At 39.3% G+C, this 19159-nt stretch overlaps 4 protein-coding genes across 7 annotated transcripts in view; 1 reads left to right on the top strand and 3 right to left on the bottom strand.

The window, feature by feature from the left end:
• LOC109041255 (uncharacterized) overlaps positions 1-979 on the bottom strand; it is a 170769-nt gene extending 169790 nt beyond the window's left edge. For both annotated transcript variants that reach the window (XM_019057526.2, XM_072298050.1), the window contains exon 1: positions 701-979. The gene's annotated coding sequence lies outside the window, so the exon portion shown is untranslated. The remainder of the gene's footprint in view (positions 1-700) is intronic.
• The window catches only part of LOC109041147 (vitellogenin), a 393940-nt gene that overhangs the window by 210202 nt on the left and 164579 nt on the right, over positions 1-19159 (bottom strand). The window lies entirely within an intron of this gene.
• Positions 1-19159, top strand: part of LOC109041254 (uncharacterized) — a 214121-nt gene that overhangs the window by 180762 nt on the left and 14200 nt on the right. The gene's annotated exons all lie outside the window — the stretch shown is intronic.
• Positions 4575-13760, bottom strand: LOC109041257 (uncharacterized). The gene is made up of 2 exons (XM_019057528.2): positions 13154-13760; positions 4575-5153 (listed from the first exon to the last, which is right to left on the bottom strand). The coding sequence occupies exons 1-2, from the start codon at positions 13635-13637 to the stop codon at positions 5137-5139; spliced, it is 501 nt and encodes a 166-aa protein (XP_018913073.2). The 5' UTR covers positions 13638-13760; the 3' UTR covers positions 4575-5136.

Raw genomic sequence — 19159 nt, forward strand, 5'->3', positions numbered from 1 at the left:
TTCACGTAGAACACGATGCGCACAACGAAAATCAACGAAATGGACTCCTTACGGAGATATTTAATGAATCTTGATACGTAAATTTAAACCACCCGCTCATGAAAACTCAATACTCTACGTGATTCACATCGCGCGCTAAACGTTATCATGACAGTATCTGCGATTTAAAAATCTGGCAACCTCAATCTTGACGCTTCGGCTCAGCTATAGCAAATTGCTAATAGTTTGAACAACATAAGGTGGGAAATGAACATTGCTCGATTGAGAAGCTTGCTGAAACCGTTGTAGTGGGCGATTTGACTCTCGTAGAGCTTTGAGTTTCTTGTGAGCGGGCAGCTCAAATTCCTCGTTACCAATGTAAAATAAAAACGTTGATATCTTCGTTAGGAGTTAGTTTCAGTAATATCCGTTGCGCTAATCGTGTTCTACGTGAAATTCTGGTTAAGAAACATGTATCAAATCGCTTAAATTCATACCTTGTCCAGTGGTCCAGTAAGGGTTTCGAGGAAGGGATGATCTGAAGACCTGATCTGAACATTACATCGTTCAGATTCTCAGTGCGAGGTCTCTAAAATGTATTATCTCTGGGCCTTGTGGGTATTATTCCCTCATATATATATAGTGTGATTATATATATAGTGACAATCCAGTTACCCGCTACCATTAAAGGTTTCGAGGAAGGGATGATCTGAGGACAAACCTTTCAGTGAGCTGAGGAAAGCATGCCGCGGTTCCGGAGGCAAAAAGCACCACTTTAACAACTCGCACAGGAAGGACACTCGCGGAAAAAGCGGGCACCAAAAGCGGCAGGACTCAGCCGAGCCGGGGCCGAACACGCACTCACGGGAGGGGCGCCAGGAACGCGGAAGGGCGCAACTCACTCGCAGTCGGGGGCGCACGGGACGGGACGGGACGGAACGGGTCTGTGCGGCGGGCTGCCTAGCGTGGCGGCGGTCTGTACTCCGAGACGACAACTAGCGAATTGTTGCTCTCGTTGGTGTCCTGTTGATTCGCCCCCCCCCCCCCTACTCCTCATGGCCGCCCCCCGGTCCGACGCCACCGACCGCCCCCCCCCCCCTCTCGCCGGTCGTCCCTGCGCTGTTGTCGGAGACGAACTATGTAGAACACTCGTATATTGCTAGTACAGTTTATCGTAAAATCTACATTTGAAACATTGCTGTCACTTTTTTTGACTTTCGTCACTTTTGTCGCGTTTTGTTGGATCAGAAGTTTCATTTTTTCCGTGACGTTCTCACTTACAAAGTATCTGACTGAAGCTCCTAAAGTTAGTCCTAAAGACGAACTATGTAGAACACTTGTATTGCTAGTACAGGTGTCGTATTTTTAAAACTGAACGGGGAATAAAATGGATTGCCGATTTAACTATAAATTGTCGAAAAAAGTGATAACGATGTTTCAAATGCACATTTTACAAGAAAAGAAACCTAAATCAACTACGGGCGTAGTTAAATTAGAATTTTTGTATCGTAAAATCTACATTTGAAACATTGTTGTCACTTTTTTTTACTTCAAATTTGTTGAATTAGAAATTTTATTTTTTCCGTGACGTTCTCACTTACGAAGTATCTGACTGAGCTCCTAAAGTTAGCTTTCGGAGAAAATTAAACGATTAATTTTCAAAAAAATAAAGGAGAACAAGAGATTTCAAGTTTCTCGTACAAAAAAACAGCAATTTCGTAAAGTTTTTAAAAGTTACGTCCTATGCTCTGAGAAATTTTGTTCGCAAATGTGAGACGATGAAAAGAACCTGACATTGAGAGCTTCAGTCAGGACTTTTACATCTGAAAAGCCTGCGACGCTAGGACTATCCATCAACTCGCTTTCGGCTGCTTAGCGTGACTTTTACCCCTAGATCTTCCTTCACTTATCTGTATTGCTTTAGCACCTCAGATCCACTCTGTGCAATTAATTTTTTTTTTCAGCAATGAATCCTGCAGTTGAACGGTGCAACCGTGATTTAACCGTGAGCGATAGTTTACGGTTGAGTTAGTCTATTAATCAGTGCCTAGTTAAATCATACTATATCGTATGATTTTCCGACTGCGAATACTGAAAACATCGAATAATGAAAACGCCTTCAAAAGTCGCGATACTTCACGCACATCCACGGAGTTAAAATAGTTGTATCACCCGAGGAATTGAAATATCTTAAAGTAGGAAAAGCTACAATCCTGTGACTTTCCACTCGCGAGCGATGAAGACAGCAAATCACAAAAATTTATCGACAAGTTAACAAGAACTTAAATACTTTCTTGGCAATTCTTTTTCTGTGAAATTAAACTACGGTGCTTTCAAAAATACGAAGTACATAACGTACAAATGCAGAGTTAAAATATTTGTATCCGTTCGCAGGAGTTGCGAGTCAAAAAAGAGAAGTCTAGAAAAAGGGTGCGGGTTTTTCTTAGATTTTTCAGCTTTTTATGGTCTTGTTCAGCAATAAAGTTCCTTGTCATTTTTCTCATATCAAATCCTTGCCTGTCTCATTTACTTTAAATATATGAACGAAATTGAATGAATCACCCTCTGCAATCTCAACATTTAGTATGAAATAACTCACTTTGTCACTACGGATGCAAAACAAAATCGTTAAATCCTAATTATTCTAGTGCCCGTGTCAGCTAATTATCTGAGATGATTGTAAATCAAGGATCTAAGTTATTTGAGGTCAAATTTGGTTTCAGCGACCCCAAAAAAATAAGAATGCCCAATTTCATAATATTATGATCATTTCTCATTTCGTCGCTCTTCTGCTCGATTTTCGCATGAGACTCAGAAAACATGGATTTGAATGTAACCCAGGGCTCACGTGGAAATTACGCCCTTGCGATAGAGAATAAACGATATTTGACCACAATTTTGCGCTTCCAGACCATAGTGCCAAGTCGGGCTCCAAAAATGTGGACGTAACTTGTCCCCTCCGTAAAACAGAAGCATAGTCCAGACAATGTAGATTCTTAAGTGGGAAAATAATATTAAGCCAATGTATATTCTGTAAATCCATGGTGAAACTTCTAAACCACGTATCTCGGTTTGCGACGTTGCCAACTTCTTGCTGGCATACTTTAATTTTTAAACAGAGAACTACTCAAAGCCTATTTTTAGGACCTTCTTCGGTGATTTTTCTTTTAGTGCAAAGCAAAGTTTTAAAAAGAACTTCAAGGAATGATGTTGATTGGTTCTTTTTTAAATAAAAATCAGGGGCGGAGATTTTTAACATAGCAAACAAGAAACGTGGTTTGGGGGTTTTATTTCATCGTCAATAATTTATGAGCGCCTGCGAGGAAGGAATTTGTCCACATCAACTCAACTTCTACGGACATTTTGAAATAAGAATTGAAAATAAATAAAAATCCTTTATTTGCGTCTCTGTGGTAGGCGGGAACTTTAACTTTTAGAGTTTCGACGTTTCCTTGTAAACGGCGATAGGACAGGGCCAGTTCTGCCTTTTTTCTAGCTGTTGAACTCTGGGAAAAGAAATGCGCCTAACACGTTGATCGAACATTGGCTTTGCAATAATTGCTCATTACGTCACTCATTTGCTTATAATAATTGGCTAGTTCCACAGTGATTTGAAGCGGCCTCGAAAAAAGAGATCCCCACCACTGTTACCGCAGTACTAATGAGTAGAGGGTTCGCGCAGGTACAAAATAAAAATTTTACAGAACTCTAGAAACCTCGCACAGAGCAAATTTTATTTCATTGTTCAGAGGCTCTCTAGGAGCTTTTTTTAGTTGATTTCATCCCTCCAAGTAGTAACAAATCAATTAATCTGATGATTATCAGATGTACAGAACTTTCCTCAAGTTACCTCATGCGATGAGGCCAAAAATAGCTTTCTAGGAATAACTTTAAATATAGCGGTTCAGTTCTAGAACCAGAGGTTTTGGCCTAATGCAGTTTGGAACTGATGTAATTAAGGTTTTCAAGATGAATTGGATTAGATTCTGCAACTAAAAATTATTCTAAAATAAAGGGGAAAAAATTATATCGGAACACGCATTTTGGTGACAGAGGTTTACTATCTTTAAGGGTTAAAAAACTAGTATGTTTTGCTCTCTTGATAAGCAACATACGTGTCATTAGTAACTCTATGTAGATAAGTTATTTTATGGTCCAGTCAGAATTAATAGCTCTTTATTGCGATGCAATCTATTCCTGACTGATGCCTATTGCCTCCCTCTGGGCTCCTAATGGCCGGCGGGTTGATCAATTATTTCTACGGATTCTTTTTGAAAGTGTAGTTTAAAATTGCATGTGCGACCGGTGGACATTTTTTTGGAAAATTTTACCAGTACCTCGCTTTTAGAGTCGCTTTATAAAAAACTGTTTATGATGTTATATTTATAATACCTTTCGGGGATTAATGTTGAAATGAATGGGTTGCGTTCTCATAAAATCGTTTTTTATTTTTTTTATTTATTTTTTTTTATTTTTTTGACATGCCAAGTTCCTTTCTCTTACAATAAAGTATGATCAAACCTTTCACATTGAGAGGCCGGATATTGATCACTAAAAACACCGTATCTGAAATTTGTACAAAAATAACAACAGTCTAAAAGGTATAATATCACTACTTTAATATTCCGCATCGTTTACCAAGGCGAACTTTTGTCAAACTACATGAAGTAACTCTGTGCTAACTTAATAAAATAAACAACACTCTGTGCTAACGTGTATACAGTCAAAGGAAAATGTCATTTTTTGTTTCGTGGAATAAGGCTTTACTTATAGTTATAAGCAGTTCGCTGAACTGGCTATACTTTGTCCGCTGAATTACGTCATCAAAGTTCGGGACAAGTTTGCGTGTGTAAACAAAGCAAAAACATCTTTCGAATTTGGCTTGTAACGAGGGCATCAAGATAGTTTCTCAAGAGCGGAAGTTGTTACCCTTCTACTTCCTTTATATTTTTTCTTAGCATCCAATTGGCCAGAGGTCTATAAAGCTCCCATCCGCCAGTACTCTACCAGTCAAAATTTCTTCGTATCATCATCGGCCATTGAGAAATTCACGAGAATGATTCGGACACATTTCCAAACATTTTAAAAGCTAATTTTCGGAACATTTTGAGGACTCAACCAAAGAGTTGATTCTGTCTTGCTTCATCCCTCCAGCAATTATGCAGATTCTTTTGCTGAAAAAAAAAGAAAATTATATCAATAGCGAATCGGGATAGGAAACTTTTTGTAGCTTTCTGGATAGATTTTGCTCCTCTTGCACTTAGGAGGACAGACTTAAGTCATCAACTATGCAAAGAAGCAATTTATTTTTCAGCAAATTTGACTTTTTTGGTCAGTAAGAAACAAACTCAATTCCTCCTACAGTTTGTTGAAATTAAAATTTCAAACAAACCATTTTTTTAAGAGAAATAAAAAAAAATTCTACATCAAGCAGGTACCTTTTCCTCCCAAAAATGTATGATTTGAAAAAACGCGGCTCTTTTCTGTTAAACTCAATTCATTTGTAACACATTTTACCCAAATAAGTGATTCGATTGTCGCTTTAATACTTTCGTCTGACTATGCAATAATCAAGTACTCAACATTAAATTAATGTACATCATGGTTAATCGGACGTCCTAAGGCTAAAAAGAAATAGGTGCAAATTAATTAAATCAGAAGCTTGCATAACGTAAATTCTATGCACACAGTTCTTTTTTATTAATTCATTTTCAGAAAGTTCCTTTCATAGATCTTTCCATTGTTCTTTTAATAGCTCTTGCAGTGGCTGTTTAGCATGAGTGTGTCCACTTCACCTTTGAAGTTGTGGAATTTCATTTTGTTCAAAAACTATTTTGAACAATGGATATTGGTGATTGATACGACTTGAAACATTTCGAGACCCAAGGTTGATTCTTGGATACAGCAATTGATATAAAAAATCTATTAAAAAAGAAATTAAGAAAAAAACAGGAAATTTTGAAAAATGTGTTAAGCAGGGGAAGCACTACGAGCTCATATTTTACACCCCCGCCCCCACGCAGCGCAACAGGATGACGCTGCAATGCGACCAGCCCCGTCTTTCTATCCACCCTAAGGTATCCGGCGCTCGACTGTGACGTTGCACAGGATGCATGGAACTGGATTTCGGACGTCATCGCGGCAAACGCGCGCCGTGTTGATTAGAGAGCGCAGTCTCCTGTTTTGCGCGGGCATGAAATATCTGAGCCCCCGGGTCAATACCACACCCGCGGGTTATTTGTAAGACTCCCCCATCCCCCTCGCCTGCCTCCCGCCTTCCTCGTACAGGTGTCAATTTCCCTGCACCCTCCAAATCCAACCCCGCGTCGAGTTTTTATCAAAATTTAGTTGAGGATTCGTTTCCCCTTTGTCTATCGCTTAGCTTGGCAGGCCTTGAACAGATCGTTGAACATTGAACCGAGTTGCATCAGTTTTGAGCTGATACAAATAGATTTCAAGTCTTAGCCATCTATGCCATGAGACCGAAAGTTTAACTACCATTTTTAAATAATAAGGAGCAAATTTAGCCTTGATAACTTTTCTTATAAGTTTATTCTCCTACAAGGCCTTAAATTACAAAAAAATCATCATCAGACAGGGCCTCTTATCACATGTTAAATTGGTCACAAATGTTTGGTTTACCAAAAAATAAAATACCAGCACATAGAGGAGACCTCATACTTAAAATTGGTTTTTTGGTAAACCAAACATTTGTGCATGACCAATTTAACTTCTGAAAAAATTCTTGCCTGATGATGATTATTTGTAATCGAAAGGTCTCGTAGGAGAATAAACTTATAAGAAAAGGTATTAAGGCTAAATTTTTTTTTCCCACTATTTACAAATAAGATACCATTTTTAAGTTCAGAATATTTTTTCTCGATTTTGTATTTTTGGCAAAAGAACATGTGTGACAGGGGGAATTCAAAACGACCCCTAACTGAGTATTTTCCTAAATGAAATTATCTGAGCTTCTGTTTTACTCGGTCGAATAAAGAATGAAGTTTAGAAAAAGTGCCGACGAATTTTGTTTATAAAATCGTATGGTATCTCAGTTTACGGTATAATTTGTCACGTGTTATTTTGATGGGCAAAAACTTATCGTTCATTGGTCAGTTTGGAAAATGCCAAAACAGGAATATTCATTTAAATTAAAAGCAGCCAATAAGCACACAAATCATTTACACATGGTTCCTTTTCATATAATAAATATAAACATGGTTTTCCCAGCATAAACGCCCAATTAGATGAGTTTCGTTTACAATTTTTCTTCTTCTTTTCTCAGCAAAAATTGCAAAACACTGTAGACAAAACTTTTTTTCGTTTCTTCTCCTGAAAAAGTTTATCCGTTAGAAAGGAAAATATTGCGATGCTAAGTTCTAAAATTAAAAAAAAAAAAAAAAAAAAAAAAAAAAAAAAAAAAAAAACCTGTCACTGTTCTTTCTACCAACTTCCTGCAAGTCAAGAGAAGTGAAAGATCACATTTCACCGTGTTGGTTTTTAAAGTTTCCATCAAGTTGAACGACGAATTTTGACGATTGCTCTTAAGTATTTTTACAGCCTGAGTATTTGAGAGTGTTAATGTGTTAATGAGGAGCAATCAATGAAGCTCAGGGAAACAACTGACTCACAACGCGCCCGTATTTCGTGGGGTATGCAATAGACGACGCTAGAGTAGGAATAATTACATATTCCGGTTCTAGAAGGCGCTCATAGTTATCTTTTAAATAACGAAAGAACGGGCCATATACACGAGCTTTCAATCGTCCTCGTCACAGAGTAAATTTACACCTCCTACCAGGCAAAAAGTTCTGGTAAAAAGAAAATTCCCAAATCATTCCTTACCATCATTAAAAAATTATATTTAATCACTCTCATTACTCTAAAAGATGTCGATTTCAAAATGCGCGGGTGAGCTCACGACTGTGTATTCAAGTATGGGTAGCTGCGTTTAGTGAGCTGTATCATCACACAACAATTGTTAAACCAAAATGAAAAAAGACTGCATTGGAACGTTCTAAATTTTCATTCATGTCCAAACTGTAAAGAAACGCTCTAAAAATGATCCTTTGAAACGTGAAGAAGTATACAGAAGACGAGAATTTGCCAAGCATTCTCAGGAGTAATTATTTTATTTTTTTTTTTTTTTTAATTATCATTGAAATTTTTTAAAAGAGAAAACTACAGTTTTTCCTTTATGCTTAAATACGTTCATTCATCAAACAATCTTTAAACTTTAACCTTTACCTTCTACCTTTACCCTTTCTTTAAAGACAAAAAACTATTCCTCTCGATTAAAGAAAAAGATAAGACTGAAAAAACCTGAGAGGCGGCAACGGAGAATTTCCCACTGACACTTGTAAACTTGCAAGATTTCAAGTTAGGAATTATTCAAGGCGCTCAGAGGCCGCTGCCATTGCTTTTCGCACCTTTTCTGTTATTATAAATTCTCCTCTTCGGTATTGATTATTATTTCTCCCTCGGAAGACGAAGGCCCCGCAGAAGTCGGCGGCTTTCTTCGCCGGTCACCTCCTTTCACGTCGTTTCCCTCAAACGCTTTTTATCTTTCGTTTCATTTGCATTTTCCTTCAGCGCGTCTTCCAGCGCTGCCGAATTTCAAAAGTCGCGGTTTTAAGGCGAGGATCGCTCCAGCCTCAAGCGCATCATTGCTCTGAATCGATCACTCTCGGGGCAGATTTTGAATCGCAAAGCTCAAAATATTTCAACTCCTAACATCTAAAATCTTTGATGCTGAAAGAATAATTATCTCTGTGAAAATTGCATCACATAATGGTGAATAAATCATTTTTTTTTTTTTTTCTGGTCATTGAATGAGCATTTATCTCAAAATTTAGAGCATGTTATAAAATGAAAAATATTCAAAATGTTGTCAATTAAAATATATGTGGAGCATTTGGAGAGCAAAATACAAGAAAATTTCGTAGTTTTGATGCATTCCTACCTTTAAAACATTGAAACCTCGAGAGTCGTACGTCATAAACATACAAAAACTTCATAAACTGTCAGCATTTGAGCATTTGACGATTTGCCTAAGCATTCGATTAAATGCCTGATTTACCTGCGACTTATACAGCAGCCAAAAAAATGACAGCGTTTGTCCCTATATCTCTCAGATTCGCCTTATAGAGAAGAGAGAGAGAGAGAGAAAAAAAAGTTCTATACAAACTCCGCAAGTGCCTCAATTCATTGAGACCACACTGCGAAAGAAATTCTCTCTCCCGTTGAAAGAGTACAAGTCTCATTTCCGAAGTGCGAACCCTCTGACAGAAAATGTCTGGTCATTTAACCCAAAGTTAACCGCCCTTAACAGGCAACTTCGACCAACTTCGATTGATCGAAAGTCGATATTCGGTGCAAAAAAACAGGCGAGGTCTCGAGAGAAGTCGCGGTTTCCCTTTTGTCCTGACCTCGGTTTCAGGGGGCACCGGTTAACCTTGTTGGCAATTCTGTATGAAATTTCACCCAATTCGCGGTGAGTCCATCATGGCTGAGGCCGGTATTCATGGTTGATCCCTCAGGCTTAGACAGGCCCCACATGGTTCGCAATAGGTTGCAATACGTTACGATTACATGGTTATTACTACTTGATCGCAAGTTGTATATGTTGCCTGTCTACTAATTGAAGGGGCTTCTGTTAAGATTTATTTCAAAAACATTCCAATAAGTTTTTCTCCATATTGCAAAGGATATCGACGGTGTAAGTCGGCAATCACATAACTCGTTTGCGGTGTCTGAAAATCTCCGCCTCTTTGTTATTTTTTAAAGGAAAACAAATTGACATCAATCCTTAAAATTTTTGCAGAATTATCTTCGCGCACATAGAAGAAAAATCTCGGCAGCTTTAAAGAATGGTCGTTGAGTAGTTTTCCCTTTAAAAAATAAAGTATGACATGAAGTTTGCGACGTCGCAAACCGAATTATGTGATTGCCGACTTACACCGTCGACATGTATTTCTCTTACATAGAACTTATTTATAATGGATCGTCCAAAATCGGGATATATCGTGACTCGGTGATGTCAAACTATTGGAATCCCGTGGTAAAAACAAAAAAAATTCAATTTTATTGCATCAAATAGAAATTTTATTTCAATAGGATTGTTGGATCGTGCCACTTAGGTTTAGAAAGGCTACTTAAGTAGTATCATAAAACAAATTAAGCGGTGATTTGGCTCTCGGTGCAAGAAAAAGTCCAACTGAATCAAGAGTTTATTTTTTTGTCAATTTTTTATGAGTCTGGACTCGGGATCCAAGAGTCGTTTTTCCCAGTGACTATGAATACGGCCCTGAATTTCCACAACTTGGCGACAAACGGGAATCATGTCCCGGACGAAATATTTGAGGTGATCAAGCATGGACAAACGATCCGAACCCGGGCCGTGATTTTTCGTGCCCTTGTAATCGGCCGCATTTGTTTTGCCGCTCACCTCCGTCGGGTCGTTTTTGTTATCCGACGTTTGACTTTGCCTTCGAGCAACTTTTTGCCATTACGTGGTTGCCTATTTTCCTTTGAAGCTCATTATTGTGAGTGGATAACAGTGTTGATCCCTCACTTTACCACAGAAAAAAGTAGAATGTCAAAAATGTGTCTGGTGATCCCTACGTGCTGGCCTAACTGCCAACGCAGTATCCAGGGATCTCCAGACATATTTTGTCGAGCCTAGGCTGCTATCGTAGCATTTATTTTTTTCTGTGTCACTAAAACTGACCGGTTCCAAGGAAAACAAAATTGAGATCCCCCAATTCAGTATTCTGACAATAATAAAATATATTCCTCTGAGAATTCACATATTTCCCCCCAACAGTCAAATACTAGCAGATATCTAACCTGTTCTTCTTTACTGTTAGTCTTTGGAATGAGCACTGAAAGAGATGGTTAAAGACAATTTTTTTAGCTCTCAAAAATGTTCAACGAAATTCTCTTTGAGTTATCGAAAGTTATTTTGAGGGAAAGGTAATTTTGTTTTCTTTTTTTTCTAGGAAACATTTTTTTAGCGAAAGGAATTGTTTCAACTAATATGCATTTTTTGCTTTAAAAAAATACAACTTCGTCATTGATGACAATTTTAATTTCCTCAAAAGAGATTATCTGACTTAAAAAAACCATATTTTATTTTAAGAAAAATTTCTCTAAATTAAAAAAAAGACCTCCAGAAAAGGTTCATAAAATCATAGACAGTATGATATTACTTCAAAAAAATGTTTCTTGACCATTTTTTTCAGTGAACAGTATGCTTTAGAAATTTTATAAGGGGATGAGGCTCATTTGCTAAACGAATTACTCAACACACTTCGCAGCAGTTAACAAGAAGGTAACATCAAGGGTAATGTAAAGTACTTTTCTCGGGTGAGTGCAGACAAGTTACCAAACTGTGGCTCGTTAACAGAAACGCATTACTTGAGACGTCACACAGCAGCCTCAGAGAAGGTAATTTGAAACGGTGAAGCCGCAAAAGTAAAAGTTTCTATCTGTTGCCGAGGGGCAAGTAAGCGGGTGTCTGTTTGTCTCCGAATTTATTTTACTTTGGTCTCATCAATTACCAATGCGCACAAATATATCGATTCTTTGCCGAGCATGACTAATGAGATCAAATTTGGAGGCTCTCCTTAATATTAAATGAGAGGCCCAAAAAGGCAGCCAACCTACAAATTCAAATTATCTAGAGTTTTGTATTATTAAAATTGTCACAACCCGTCGTTTGTAAAGCACGTATTTGACTTAGTGCGGAGGAACGTACATTTATGAACATTCGTAGCCATCTTGGTTTGACACTGGAACCCGAAGATTGGTAGTGACATTTTTTGAGTTAGAAGGTTGGCTACCCTTCTGAGCCTTATGAGCTCCGTAGTTCGGCATGTCCGCACTCTCTCTCTCTCTGTATAGATACTTCTAAAGGATTCTAATTGACAAAAGAACGCATGAAAGACACGCATCAAAATTTGCACAATCCAAGTGCAGCGACAAATGCATACGTTCCCTTGCTCTGAATGGTTTTTCAATTAAGGAATGAAATAATGTAACAACATTTCATTTAACCATCTTTGACAATGCGAATAATTATGACTAATCTTCTTTTCCGAGAGGTGAATACCAAAGCGCGACGCTTCCCGACAGATTAAATCGTCGAAATAACGAACGCAAAACGGGAGGAACGGGATGTTGAGCCGTTGAAGTGTCGAGCGCTCCCCCGCAACGCTGCCCTGCTAAGGAAGAACGCCGTATGAGCATTCGAATGTTGCCAAATTTCCTCTCAAAAAATTGAGGAAAGTTGTGAATATTTTTCCTTGCAATTTTCACACTAATTAGATCAAATTACGGACGAAATCCTCTGAAAAATCGGAGGAGAGATATTCACAATTTTTTTCGAAAATCCGCGGTTTATCGAGGGAAATTTGGCAACGCCTAAAGGTTCATACGGCGTTCTTCCTTAGCACGGCAGAACGCATCCCCGGATAAAAGGACGAGGGTTTGCACTCGGCCGCGTCCGCAATTGTGCCGGTGCATTACAATTATTATGAAGATAAGTGTGGCTTTTAACGAGCGCTATTTTACGTTTATCTTCGCGCCGGGGCTTGCATCTTGATTAAAAAAGCGTTGGCAGCCCGACCCGCTCTCGCCCCACGGTTTGATTACTTTTTTACCGTTACCATCCGCGATCCTCCTCTTTTCGCAATTTTCCCGCGGAAATGCAACAAGTGCCGAGCCCTTAAAAGCCACTGTGGCCTCAATCGTTGTTTGATGATGCCCCGCGTTTCTCTGTGCTCGCGACATTGCTCTAGGAGGGGGTAGAAACTGGACAGGGAGAATATGGACTTGCACGTAATTTTGGAGGTAGCGGGCTGATTATTGAAACTGTTAGACATAGCAATAGACAAAGAAGACAAAAAGGACATGAAGGAATCCTATTGGTGGAAGCGGGTGGTTGCAATTGACAAAGGACGTATAGGTAATAGACAAACTAACGGCAACCCACGAGAGACCCGATAGTTAGTCCATCATTTACCCCCTTAGTCTGTAAGAACTATGAACTCATACTATCCAGAATAACCAATTATTTTACAATTATTGCACTCGTCATTCTAAACTCACTCTCGATGATCTGAAAGTTTATTATTGCTAAAAACGTATTTACTCTACGTGTGTGAAAGCTTACCTTGGGCTGGAGCTTTAGAAGTCGACTCCTTCTTTTGGGCACGGGTGGTCACCTCCTCGGATTTCGCTTCCTTCTTCATCTGGGTCCGTTGGTTCGCCTGTGCTCCCCCAACTTTGGAAGGACGGTTCTGGGAGGTTGTTTTCTTTCCCTCTACTTCAACGCTGCTCTCTTTCTCAGCGTGGGCTTCAACTGTCTTCTTACCCTGCTGGCTCGAGACACCGGTTGACTTGCTCTTCATGGAAGCCTCACCAGATTTTTCCGGGGCGTTTGTCTTCTTGTTCTGGTGCGTCCTGCTGATCAGCTCGGCGATTTTGTCCGCAGGAAGAGGGACTGGCTTTCCGGCTTTCTCGGGTGTCTCGGACTCGGTGCTTTTCTTATCTTCCACAACCGTCGGGCTGGGGGTTTTGCTCTCAGCATCTTTCGGGGCAATGCTGGCACAGTAGGCGGTGGCACAGCACACAGTCAACAAAATAAAGCAACGCATGTTTCCGCGGTGGACACTGAAACGACTTGGGAAATACAAGACTGAAGACACTGAAAATAGTGTGCGAAAATGTTGCAGAGGTAACCAACTAGCAAATAAAGTATGAGTGCCGCTAATTTATAGAGTATGTCGAGATGCGAGCGGATCACTGCTGGTATTATTAGGCGACTAATCGGTGTTTCCCTCTATTTGTGACTCATCTCCTCGGGACATTATTTTTGTGCACTTGTTGCCGCGCGTGCTGATCTTGTCCCGAAATCATACCTTATTTTTGCAACTCTCTGCAAGAATTTGTCGGTTTGAGTATTTACGAAAGTTCGGCTACTCTGATTTTCACCCGCGACTCGAACCAGTGCCATGGTCTGATCCGAGGACTGCGTAGTTGTTTAGTTTATTTTTGTCTCGTATGAGAGTTATCTTTTGAAAACTTCAGCTCAAATTCGGGATAAAATAAAGTTACGAGATTCGTCGATTTGGTTTGATGGTTGAATATCAAATAAAATACTGACCTCAGTATGACAGCTGGCACATAATGTATAATATAATGTAATAAATATTTTGTGTATGCACAAAATGTATAATTTTACTTACTGATTGCCTATCAATAATTCATTTCTATAAAGCATATGCATATATGTATTTATGTTCGTAACTTAGCAGGAGCATCTGCTTATTGCAGAAGAAGAGTAAGTGCCCGTTCTTGAAGTATCTCTTCAAGACTTTTAGAACTTTTTAAAAGTTAGTTTTAGAAATTAGAAAATAAGATTTTCACCTCGCAGAAAAGACCTACATGTTGAAACGAAGGTTTTTGTCGCATAGGGTATAATTTTCTACACACTTCTTTGGAAGGGAATTTTAATATTTTAAATGAAGACATTCAAAGGCCCAGAGTGTAGAAAAACTAGTGTTCTGAATTTTAACCAACTAGCGAGCAGACCTCTGATACCTCCTCCTTTTTTATCCAAAACAAACATACAGTAAAAATTTGTTGAGTTTTTTCCTAGTTAAAAGCAATGCAAAAGTTTCACTCGCGCGACAACAAACATATTCTGAACTTGCATTATCACGAAGAAAAATTAGGCTCCTTAGAGAATCGGAGGGTAATGCGCGAGCACACGAACACAAAAAGTTACTTGTTCCTACCATCCTCTAAGACGCTCAAGCGAGATGATAAGTATAAAAATACCCGTGTATCTTAGAAGCACTGCCTGCCGGGATTCCTCATAAATCGTAAGTTTCTCACGTAAGAACTCACGGTGAAAAATTGTCTTTATAATTCAATATGAACGCGCGCTCGGCGAAAAATGCATGGGTTGAAAACGGGCGGATCCGCGTTGTCTCTGTTGACCTAAAATGTATACCTTAAACCGGGAAACAACATTTTAGCTCACACGCTTCTACCAAAAACGATCCGATACATGACCGGATTCACCTACATGCCGCCCATGGGCCGCCTGTATTTTTCCGCCCCTTTCTCATTTGTTTTGAAACATCAACAGATCGTATTTGACAGTGGTTCAATATATCGTTTGGTTCAAAACAATAGAATATAATCTCAAACAAAAATTGTCCCTAAACCTGTCTCTGTGTGGACAAGGACTCCTCTTTATAAAAAAGAACGAAAAAATTATGAAAAAACAAGCATAAATGTGGTTAAAAATTTTCTACCGCCGCGCCGACCGCACTGTGTTGGCGCAATGCGTGAGGTATTCATGCAGTCTTGTAGGCGCTATGCGTTTCACGCCGATCGCTGCTGACCACACTGTTTGGCGCAATGCGTGAAGTATTCATGTAGTCTTGTAGGCGTTATGCGTTTCAAGCCGACTGCTGCTGACCGCAGTGTGTTTGACGCAATGCGTGAAGTATTCATGTAGTCTTGTAGGCGCTATGTGTTTCATGCCGACCGCCGCGCCGCTCCGTTCCAGGTCAAATTGCGTGTTTGGTTTCTCTCTTAACTCGACTAATTAAAGGTGTTGTCTCTTGTATCACCGAAAGACGACAAAATTAGAAATTACTGTAATTTTTCTCTCAGGAAATGAGAGATTTTGTCGCCTTTTCTCGTTTGTAATTTATTTTCTGAATCCGATTGTTTTCTCTCATTTTTTGATACCTACATTCAAAAAGATTGCAAAATTTGCCGCCCCCTAAATTTTGCCGCCATGGGCCGTGGCCCATGTGGCCACCCCCTTAATCCGGCCCTGATGCGATAACAACCGTAACGATACGAGAAGAATGTCACCGATACAGATACCTTGACTGTGAAAGAATAATTTAGTTAAAAGCTGTGGTGGACTGTTGGGGAAAAATCACCGCGTTACTGGGAAATGGATGATACTTTTTAAACAAATGATATGCGTTATTCAAACGCCTTCCTTATACGGGATAGGCAATAGCTAGCTCATTCGTGTCCATATTTAAATATCACGCTGGAAGTGGATGATTCGAAACAGTACGCCCTTGTAATCTAGATGCGACTATACCACGGCTAAAAGGATGCAAGGTGTTCACTATGTCACACTAAAACATTTGAGGGACTTGGAAGACAAGGCACATTTAAGTGCAGTTTTTGAAAAAATTGAGATATTAATGATTTCAAGTGAAACAATTCATAATGCATATTCTGTGAAAAACCGCTCCCAAATCCCAATTTTTAAGCATCAAAAAGTTAGTTTGAACTTTTTTGTGCCATAAGGATCCATGTAATTCCGAAACTTCAAACACGTATTTCTCGAAATAGGAAAAACTGCACTTATGCGCCTTGTCCTCCCAGCCTCTAATTTATACTTCCTCTACTTCATTGTGCAATTTTTGTTGTGAAAAATCATTTTAATCCCCTACAAAGATCTGCTTTTTTTCCTTATAAAGTTTACTCACAGCTCGAAAAATTATCCTTTTTATGATGATATCAAATGCCCTCTCAACTTCCCTCAACCATAATGGATATGAGGCTTTTCCAAGCTGTTTATGGAACAGCACTATAAATACAGCCTTTATTTACTGGCGAGAATCCCAATTCCAGGCCAGACAGGCAAATTCGTTTTGAAGAATTCAGTGAAGCATTGCTCTCTAAGGGAGGTTCGCAAGGCGAGACTTCTCTTCCGTTTTCGCGACGGAGGAGAGGAGTGGTCGTCCAAAGCTTTACAATCTGATCAGTGAGGCACAAATGCGTTCGGATCGCATTAGGTCTGACGTCATTTCTCAGAGAAAGCTCCGATTAGCCTCTCCAAGTCTCCGACGACGGAAAAGCGGACGGACTTTGAGTAGAGTAGCCCTAGCAACAGTGGCCGAAGTGAAAAAAATTGTAGATTTCACTGACCTTTTTCAACAATGCTGAATGAGGTGAGCTCTCAGAGTTCTTTAAAATATTTTTTTCTAAACGAGGGTTGACAATACAGACTTGAAGGTGAGGAAATGTATGGTTTAGTATCGTTTTGTTGCCATTTTAGTTATTTATTTTAAACATTTGCGTGACCAGCGACATTCGTCATATTCTGTCTTTATACCTCCTCCAATGTTAGTTATACTAAAAAATCTAAGATGCTCCCTCAGTATACACGGTTCCCTTCTTTTAATGAAACTTATCAGGAGTTCAGACCTCCAGAAACTTTTTAGGGGTTTAGCCAAGTAGGCGAGGTGCCAAGAGGGTGATGTAATCACCTTGTCGTTTTTTACGTGAACCTTTTTTAAAAAAATATAATTTGTCTATTAACTGAGACCAATGTTTCAATAAAATGTAACGGAATCGCGCTCCTTTAAAACGACAGTGATCGAGAGACTCAAAGGGTGACTTCCCCTCAGAACAACTAAAAGCTTTAAGATCGACACTTACCTTGACCTCGAGTCCGTACCCACACATACCTTCTATGCTACCATTCATACCTCTATTGCAAATAAGAGCGAAAATGTTTCATGATTTTGTTCAAAAGAACGATTTGTTGCCTCGAAACGAGGTCTCCTCTGGTTGAGCAGATTAAAGATGGTGAGCAGGCAGGATAATATTTCGACTAAATTTCCCGATACAAGCGTCGGAGTCACATCCTCGGGCTGGGCCGGCAAGAGCTGTTTACCTAAGTGATTGAAAACGCGTGAAATCATGAGACCGAAACCCATCGAGGATCGAGGTTCTCATCAACTTGATTGATTCTCCATGGTTCGGCGGTTACTTCGGGCGATATACAGCTTACTGTATACTCTTTCGGGTTCGAAGATGATTGAGCTTGACACATGCATAAATGTGACTGTCCACGAAATAGGGACCTTAGTCTAACCTAACCAAGAGGGGTTAATTTTCAGAACGACGATTGTGCCGCCGAAAAATCGCTCCTAATAATCGCTCTCCGGGCTGATATTGAAATTGATAGACAAATCTATGGATGAATAGGACAAAATGAGAATGGAACGATACTACACACGCAGTAGTGATCGCAATATGTTACGATTTGATCGAAAAATGTATCGCGATTTAATGGACGTCAATTTATTGCAATAAAATCAGATACAAACTGCGACTTCATCACATAGCAATTAAATCACAATTTCATTGACGGCAATTTGTCGCAATATAGAGCAAAAAATCGAGAAAAATTGAGATAAAATTTCAATTTTATCGAACGCAATTTTATAGAAGCTTGTGAAAAGATCGAGGATAATCGTTCAGATGTTGATGATCCTAGCAAAAAAAAAATCACAAGTAACTTTCAAATTATTGCGATTTTTCCGTTAAAAATTACTATTTCGGTATTAATTGAAACGATTATTAGTTGTCATGGACAATCAATCGGGGGTCTCTTAAGGATTGCCGTTTTTTGCAATCTTTTTGAAAGTAGGTATCAAAAAAGAAAAAAAAATCGTATTCAGAAAATAAATTACATGCGAGAAAATGCGACAATATCTCTCATTTCCTAAGAGTAAAAGTATATTAAACATCTAACGTTGTCGTCTTTCGGTGATACCAAATACAACACCTTTAATTAGTCGAGTTAAGAGAGAAACCAAACACGCAATTCGACCTTGAGCGGAGCGGCGCAGAGAGCAATGATGACGAGGACTGAGATGAAAAGGAGAACCCCTCGGCGCGGCGGTCGGCATGAAACGCATAGCGCCTACAAGACTGTATGGATACTTCACGCATTGCGTCAAACACACTGCGGTCAACAGCAGTCGCTCGGCGTGAAACGCATAGCGCCTACAAGACTTCATGAATACTTCACGCATTGCGCAAAACACAGGGCGGTCGGTGTGGCGCAGCGGCAGGAGTTAAAATTATTAAACCACATTTATGTTTGCTCTTTCATATTTTTTTCGTTCTTTTGTTATGAATGGAAGGCCTTGTCCAAACAGAGGTGGGTTTACGGAACTTAACTTTCGCGTAAAGTTCCGTGAACTTTCGTTAGTGTTGACAGGGCTTTCACAAAAAATGTGCCCAACACGAGTGAACACGTTTCATACACCCCTCCTCTACCGGCACGTTCACTTAACGAATTAGAAGGGGGCGGAAAATTACAAGCGGCCCATGGGCGGCA

The sequence above is a fragment of the Bemisia tabaci genome, chromosome 1 (genome assembly GCF_918797505.1).
Source record: "Bemisia tabaci chromosome 1, PGI_BMITA_v3".
Classification (NCBI taxonomy): Eukaryota; Metazoa; Arthropoda; class Insecta; order Hemiptera; family Aleyrodidae; genus Bemisia; species Bemisia tabaci.

Bases quoted from the DNA above. Each gene is read 5' to 3' on its own strand.
- LOC109041257 (XM_019057528.2), bottom strand. From the start codon at position 13,637: ATGCGTTGCTTTATTTTGTTGACTGTGTGCTGTGCCACCGCCTACTGT.